We start from the raw sequence: 7,920 nt of genomic DNA, 5'->3' as shown, positions 1-7,920 counted from the left end.
CCCAACAAACAGCTCCAGACCTCAGACCTGGATGAGAAGAGGCCTGGGCCTGTCCCGGCCAAGCCGCCCAGGCTGAGGGAGGTCTTCCATCAGGACCCACGTATTACGGGTCCAGGGTCCCAGGAGGACACAGCCCTGACACCAGGGCCAGCTGAGCCCTCCCAGGGCCTAGAGCCTGTGGCACTGGCTCCCATGGAGGGGCTGGAGCAGGACGAACCAGGCTCGGCTGTGCAGGAGGGCCACCCCGGGGGAGCAGGAGACGCCCATGGCCTGGTCCTCAGGCCAGGTGGGCTGCCTGCCGTCCCCCACCAGAGTCTGGAAGAGGAAGGGAAGCAACTGCTCCCAGGTGGGCAGAACTTCAGTCCAGACCAGTCAGCGGAGGCTCACGTGGAAGCGGGGCGTTCAGCACTCCCCCGGCACCATGCTCCGTCCATCCCTCTCTCAGCCAACACGCCGCCAGCTCAGGAGGAAGCCCCAGCCCCTGGAAAACTGTCACCACCAAGGGCCTCTCCTCCCATAGGGGCTCAGCTGGGGGCTGGGGCAGGGCCCCAGGAGCCCACCAAAACCCTTCCCATCAAGGCTGAGCTGGAAGCCAGGCCCCCACCCAAGACCATGCGTGCAGAAGAACAAGCCCCTCCTCAACTCAGGGAGCCAGGTGCAGAGCACAGGCCCGTGGGCCCAGGAACGGACTCTGGAGAAGACCCCACGGTGGGCAAGCCTCAGGCCGACCCTGACTACCTCTTCCATATCATCTTCCTGGGAGACTCCAACGTGGGCAAGACCTCCTTCCTGCACCTGCTGCACCAGAACTCTTTCGCCGCTGGGCTGACAGCCACTGTGGGTAAGGGCCCGCTGGGGAGGGTGGCTGTGGAGGAGAGGGGCCCAGAGCCAGGGCGACAGGCTGGGGCAGGCCCAGAGTCACTCATCCTTGAGGAAGCTGCAGGTTCTGCCCCGAGCATGGCCTTGCATTAGACATTATTTTATATAGCCATAATCTTACTATTGCACTAATCGCCTCTAATTACAGGTAATTTGCTTTTTTTGCATTGATCTGATTAGCTTATAATGTGCCACATCAACAAAGCACCCTGCAATTTAGGTGCCAGTGCTAGGCCATGGCGAAACCAGTGAGTCTCCGCCCACGTGGCCGCAGGCAGGCCACCGCAGGGTCTGTGCTGGTTGGATTTGCTCAGGTCCGGGCCCAGGCCAGGCAGCCATGCTCTCCGCAGGACGCCACCTGGGGCAGGCTGAGTGTCATATATGGTTTGTGGAGTGTGGTCAGTTAGGAACCCAGGTGACTCAGTTCTAATCCCAGCACTGCCACTTACAAAGGTTATGATCCCGGACAGACTGTGGAACTCCACTGAGTCCCCAGTCCTCATCTATACAGTGGGGACACCAGCAGTACTGACTTCCTGGAGCAGTTGTCAAGATTAGTCCAGTGAAGGGACCAGCAGATGGCATAATGGCTACATCGCTGGATTTCCATGTAGGCGACCGCGGTTCGAGTCCTGGACCCGGTGGCTTAAACTCACACTGGGCACGTGTGCGTGTGTGCCCAGGATCCCAAGAGGAGAATGGAGGAGAAGGGATTGAGGCGTGGCCATCCCCCCTGGGGGGTGATTTCTCACTTTCTGTCTCTTTGTCTCTTTGTCTTCTGGTGAGTGCACGCCCCCTATAGCAAAAACCTCTCCAAAAAAAATAGTTGAGTGAATACATGTCGACCACTTAGTGTAACATCAGACACGCAGTGAGTGCTCAGTGAGTATTAGTTGTTATCCTTGTCATTATTTTTTTTTTAATTATTATTTTTTTTTGAGAGGTTTTTCTTATTGGGCGCGTGCGCTTTCCAGAAAGACAGAGAGACAGAGAGACAGAAAGCGAGAAATCACCCCCTAGGGGGGATGGCCACGCTGCAGTCCCTTCTCCTCCATTCTCCTCTCAGGATCTTGGGCACACACGCACACACGCCCGGCGTGAGTTTAAGCTACTGGGTCCGGGACTCAAACTGCAGTTGACTACATCCCATGTCCAGCGACATAGCCATTACGCTAACTGCTGGTCCTGCCATTATTGTAAGGAAATGTTTCAGAGGGTCTCAAGCGGCTCTGTGAGAAATGGTCCAAAGCAGAAAGCCTCCATTCCCTAAAAGTTTCAGGCTATACAGCCCTTGAACTGTATACAAAGCTGCAGAAAAGCTTTGTTATGTGGTACAGGGAGGCTTCGAAAAGCTCATGGAAAATGGAGTTAAAGTAATTTATTTGGGTATAAAAATTTGAAGTCCATGAATAATGTTTTTTCATAATATGCATTTTTATGAACTTTTTTTTTAAGAGAGGTTTTTGCTATAGGGCACGTGTGCTTACCAGAGAGACAGAGAGAGACAGAGAGACAGAAAGTGAGAAAACACCTCCCAGGGGAGATGGCCACACCGCAGTCCCTTCTCCATTCTCCTCTCAGGGTCTTGGGCACGCACACGAGTACACTCCATCTGAGTTTCAGCCGCCGAATCTGGGACTCAATCCGCAGTCGACTACGTGGGAGTCCAGTGACATACCCATTATGCCATCTGCTAGTCCTGAACTTTTTTCTTTCCTTAATGCTGAGGCATGTGTATACACGGAGCTGGGGGAGTCCTCTCCATGGGGTCTGGTCAGGCCACAATTCTGTTCATTCTGATTCTTCAGTCTGTCAGGATCCTGGGCACCTGGCGTGTTTCTCAAGCTGCTGGGGCCAGAACTCAAACCCGGGTGGGTCACGTAGAACCCCGCTTCTTCTGTGTAGCACTCAGCACTGCGCGAAGGGGCAGGCCCTCGATCAAACGCTTTAAAGACCTCTCTCTGGAATTTTACCATCACCTCCTTATTCTCAGGGACAGACAGGATCTGGAACTATGATCACAGGAAGGGCTCAGGTTCAGGGAGATAGTCCACCACAATTCAGAAATTACCACCAGACCAACCCCACGACCATGACTAGTGGCTAAGGGTGCTGGATCCCACATGGCTGACTGTGCAGTTCGAGGTCTGGGCTCAGCAGCTTGAGAAACACGCTGGGCATGTACGTGTGTGTGCCCCGAACTCCGACAGGATGGCGACATAGAGGAGAAGGGACTGGGGTGTGACCATGCCCCATGAGAACTGTTTTTCTCCCTCTCCCTGTTTCTCTGTCTCTGGGGGGAAAATGACCACCTCCCACCTCATTTCCTCTTCCCAGCCATCTGCAGAGTGGGTCTTCTTAAATTGCCACCTTGCAGATAAGGAAAGGAAGGCTCAGAGAGGCGCAGCGACTTGCCCGCAGCCTCACAGCAGTGCAGGGACGACTCAGGAGATCTCCCCGGAAGCCAGCGCTCCTTCCACCCGCTACTGCCCACTTGGAACAGGAAACATGCGTGCAAATAATGAGGGAGTGAAACAAAGTTTTATCAAAGTAAAATAATAAAGTCTGCTTTCTGGGTGACCTGAGGAATAGACATTGCCATGCAGCTGGGAAGGCGAGGTGCCTTGGGTTGGCAGGCCCCTCGTGGTGTGGGGTACAGCCTGGGGGCTGTGCTGCAGGGGGTTGGGAGGATCAAAAGACTTCTGTCTAAGGTCCGGCCCAGTTTCTGGTGGGTGCTGGGGAGGTGATCATTTTTATCACAGTGAGTTCTCACCTTCCTGAACCCCAGCCCCTCACATTTCACAACCCGACACCTCCCTGTGGTCACAGTTCCAGACTCTTTCTGTCCCTTTGGAATATGGAGGTGATAGTGAAATATCCAGGAGGCTTGGAATCTTTGGGGTGCACCTTCTGACATCCCACCTCTGCCAATACCCCTGTGCGCTGGGTGGTCAGGGAAGGCTTCCTGGAGGAAGTATGCCTGTGAGTGTGGACAGTACTTGGAGAACAGGGGAAGGCTAGCAGCCATGGCTTCATCCCATCATGGTTGATGTAGGGGGCAGGTCTGGGCTAGAAGTCCTGGATGATAACTTGAAAATAGACCTTACCAGGAACAGCAGTTAGCGTAATGGCTACGTCGCTGGACTCCCATGTAGTCAACTGTGGTTTGAGTCCTGGACCTGGCTTAAACTCACACCGGGCATGTGTGTATGCATGCCCAAGATCCCAAGAGGAGAATGGAGGAGAAGGGATTGTGGCGTGGCCATCCCCCCAGGGATGATTTCTTGCTTTCTGTCTCTCTGGCGAGGACACACACCCTATACCAAAAACATCTTCCCCTCTAAAAACAGAAAAGAAAATAGACCTTACCCTCCCCGTGTGTCCTAGGCGTGGATTTTCGGATCAAAAACCTGCTGGTGGACAACAAGTGTTTTGCGCTGCAGCTCTGGGACACAGCCGGCCAGGAGAGGTAACGGGCTTTGTCTGTGTCCGTTGTGACAGGGCCCTGGTGGGGGGCAGGGGCAGTGCTGGCAACATGGGCGAGAGCCAACCACGTGTAACTGAGGCAACCGTCCCTAAGGATTCAGGAAGGAGGGCAGGGGGGAGGAATTGAGCCCGAGTGGAGGAGGAAGGGATGGCAGGTCCCACGGACCAGCAGGACACATGGTAGGGCTGTCCCAGCTGGGCCCTTGGGGACACACCCAATCACCTGTCCTGAAGATGCCCCCCTCTTAGTCGTGAGTGAGGAAAGCGTAAAAAGCACATCTTCGACTCTGCGGTTCCGCTTCTAGAAATCCGCTCTGGAGATACTCAGACATGACGATGACGAAGGACCAGGACCGCTCATAGCAACATTGTTTGCTAAGAACGCTGAGAACGTTTCCCTAGCAAGGAAGCGCTAGAAACAGCCTAAATGTTCGGCAGTAACGGAGTGGTTAAATAAATTAGGTTCTATCCACACAACTGAAAAAAGACCGAGGACTTTCTTTTTTCTTTTTTTTTAAGAATTATTTTTATTTAATTGTATTCATTGTCATTATTTTATTTTATTTTATTTTAAAAAGTTGACCAGAGAGAGAGGGAAAATGAGAAAACAGTCTACCAGGTCTGGGACTCGAACCATAGTCACCCACACGGGAGTCCAGTCACCTTAATCACCAAGTCACCTGCTAGCCCTAGAGGACTTTCTTTACATACTGATAGGGAAATATCTCTAAGACATCTTATTAAATGAAAAAAGTGAAAATGCAGAATACTGAATATTAATGAATACAACGAGTACTGTATACTGTCTTTATGTAAAACAAGGAGGAAAGATGTGTGTTTATGTGTGTATACAAGGGGACTCCAAAAAGTTCATGGGAAAATGGAATTAAAACAAAAAAAATAGGGGGGCATAGCAGATGGTGTAGTAGTTATGGCCCACTTGGTCTGAGTCCTAGACCTGGTGGCTTGAAACTCACGCCGGGCATGTGTGTGTGCTCAAGATCCCGGGAGGCGATTGGAGAAGAAGGGATTGCAGCGTGGCCATCCCCCCCAGGATGATTTCTCATCCCCGAGGGGGTGCTTTCTCGCTTTCCCTCTCACTGTCTGTCTCTCTCACTCTAGTGAGTGCACGTACCTGAAGGCAAAATCCTCTAAAATAAATAAATAAATAAAAACAGGGCCAGCAGGTGGCATAGAAGTTAAGGCAGCTGGGTCCCCTATGACAACTTCGTGGTTTGAGTCCCAGACCGGAAAATCATGCCAGGCACATGTGCGTGCGTGCGTCCCACATGACAACTTCGTGGTTTGAGTCCCAGACCTGAAAATCATGCCAGGCACATGTGCGTGCGTGCCCTAAAGAATTCCAACAGGGGAATGGAGAAGAAGGGATTGTGGCATGACCACCCCCCTGGAAGGTGATTCTCACTTTCCCCTCTCTCTCTGGCAAGTGCTCATGCCCTATGGAAAACTAAAAATAAGTTAAAAAAATAAATAAACTTTATTTCTTAATGTAAGTTTTATCAAATTCAAGACAATGGTATCAGCCATTTGGTCCCTCCCTAAAGAACCGAGGGCCCTGGGAGTTTCAATGCAGTCCTTTTTTACATTATTAACTGAAAACAAAAAGGATACTCTTTAAAGATTTTTTAAAAAAGAATTTTTTTATTTAGTTTTATTAATTATTATTGTTATTTATTTTTCTAAATTTACTCTAAGGCATGTGTGCTCACCAGAGAGAGACAGAGTAGAAAGAGGAATGAAGATGGGGAAAGCAAGAATGGATGTGGAACTCGAACCACGGTCAGCCATGTGGGAGTCTAGTGCCTTAACCACTATGCCACGTGCTGGCTGCCTTAAAGGTGTGTGTGTTTTGTTTTTGTTTTTGTTTTTGTTTTTGTTTTTGTTTTGTTTAATATTAGACAGTGAAGAGAAGTTAGAAGGAGCCAAATCAGGACTGGAAGGTAGATACCCTTTGAGATTCTTGCAAAATTGCCCTCGTTGGCTGAGATAAATGAGCGGGAGCATTGTCTTGGTGGAGAAGGACTCCCTGGCGATGCTGTCCTGGGAGTTTTTCTGCTAAAACGTCTGCTGACTTTCTGAAAACACTTCTCTATTAAGCAGAAGTTATAGACTTCCTTTGGCCCTCCAGAAAGTCAACAAGCAAAACGCCCTGAACATCCCAGTAACCCGTTGCCCTGCCCTTTGCTCTGGGCTGGTCCCTTTTTGCTGACCAGACCCTTCCACCTCTTGGTAGCCTTCACCTGATTGTGCCTCGTCTTCAGGCCCCTCCTGGTACACCCATGTCCCTCTCCTACAGCACTCTGAGGAAATGCTTCAGGATCTGGATCCCACTTGTTCACGGTTTCCGTGGCAATTCTGCTCTTGTCTGCAGCCAGTTCTGGTGCAACAGCTCTGGCACACATAGAGCGGAAAGTTCGTTCAGTTTGTTTCTCAGTCAGGGCTGGGGCTGAACCAGTTGGGATGCCTCCGGTTCGGCGGCTGTTTCGGCTGCTCATGGTGGTCCTCTTTCATTAGGGCAAGTGAGCCAGATTCGTTTTCCCTCACAAACTGATGTGGATGAGCTGCTACTGCGGAGTCAGCTCAACATCATCCTGCCTCTTCTTAAACTGAGTTCTCCGTTTGCCATTATTCCCGTGAACTTTTCATAAAGCACCAGTGATTTTTGCTATTCTTCTACCTGAGCTTCCACATAAATGTGATGTTTATTTTTGCTTTAATTTGAGCAGAATTCATATTGTACTAAGAGGGGTTCTTTTCTATTTTTGAGAGAGAGATTTTTGCCGTAGGGTGTGTGAGCTTGCTGAAGAGACATGAAAAGACAGAGAGACAGAAAGTGAGAGCTCACTCCCCAGGGGGGATGGCCATACTGCAATCCCTTCTCCTCCATTCTCGTCTCAGGATTTTGGGCACGCACAGACACGCACCCGGTGTGATTTTTTTTTAATTATTTATTTATTTAATTCCATTTGTTGTTATTGTTTTTTTAATTTGACCAGACAAAGACAGACAGAGAGAGAAAGGGAAAGCAAGAGAGTAAGCTGCCAGATCCAGGACTTGAACTGCAGTTGGCCATGTGGGAATCCAGCACCTTTAACCACCATACCACCTGCTAACCCCCATCTGGTGTGAGTTTTAAGCCACCAGGTCTGAGATTCAACAGTGGACTACAGGGGAGTCCACTGACATAACCATTATACCATCTGCTGGTCCCTCTCTTTTTTTTTAAGTTAGACTTCATTTCTTAAGAAGTATTTATTTAATTTCATTTATTATTATTATTTTAAAATTTACCATACGTTGTATGCACTCACCAGAGAGAGACAGAGAGAGAGGGAAAGTGAGAAAGCAAGCTGCCAGGTCTGACCCCGTCTAGGACTCGATCCACGACCAGCCATGTGTGATTCCAGTGCTTTAACCACCTTGCCACCTGCTGGCCCAGGGGCTTGTGTCAAAGTGATGTCTTATCCTTCTAAGTGCCTCAGACGAGATCCAATGCGGACATGTAGCAAGTTAGTGTAAGTTCATTTCGGTTCA

General features: G+C 50.1%; 1 protein-coding gene across 1 annotated transcript in view; it reads left to right on the top strand.

Annotated features, from left to right (window-relative positions):
• RAB44 (RAB44, member RAS oncogene family) overlaps positions 1–7,920 on the top strand; it is a 42,593-nt gene that overhangs the window by 29,085 nt on the left and 5,588 nt on the right. The window contains exons 9-10 of the mRNA XM_027771888.1: positions 13–841; positions 4,267–4,350. Coding sequence (XP_027627689.1) covers positions 13–841; positions 4,267–4,350 — 913 coding nt within the window. The remainder of the gene's footprint in view (positions 1–12; positions 842–4,266; positions 4,351–7,920) is intronic.

This window comes from Tupaia chinensis, unplaced genomic scaffold (assembly GCF_000334495.1).
Source record: "Tupaia chinensis unplaced genomic scaffold, TupChi_1.0 Scaffold000238_1, whole genome shotgun sequence".
In the NCBI taxonomy this organism is placed as follows: Eukaryota; Metazoa; Chordata; class Mammalia; order Scandentia; family Tupaiidae; genus Tupaia; species Tupaia belangeri.
This window is presented reverse-complemented; position numbering and strand designations above follow the sequence as displayed.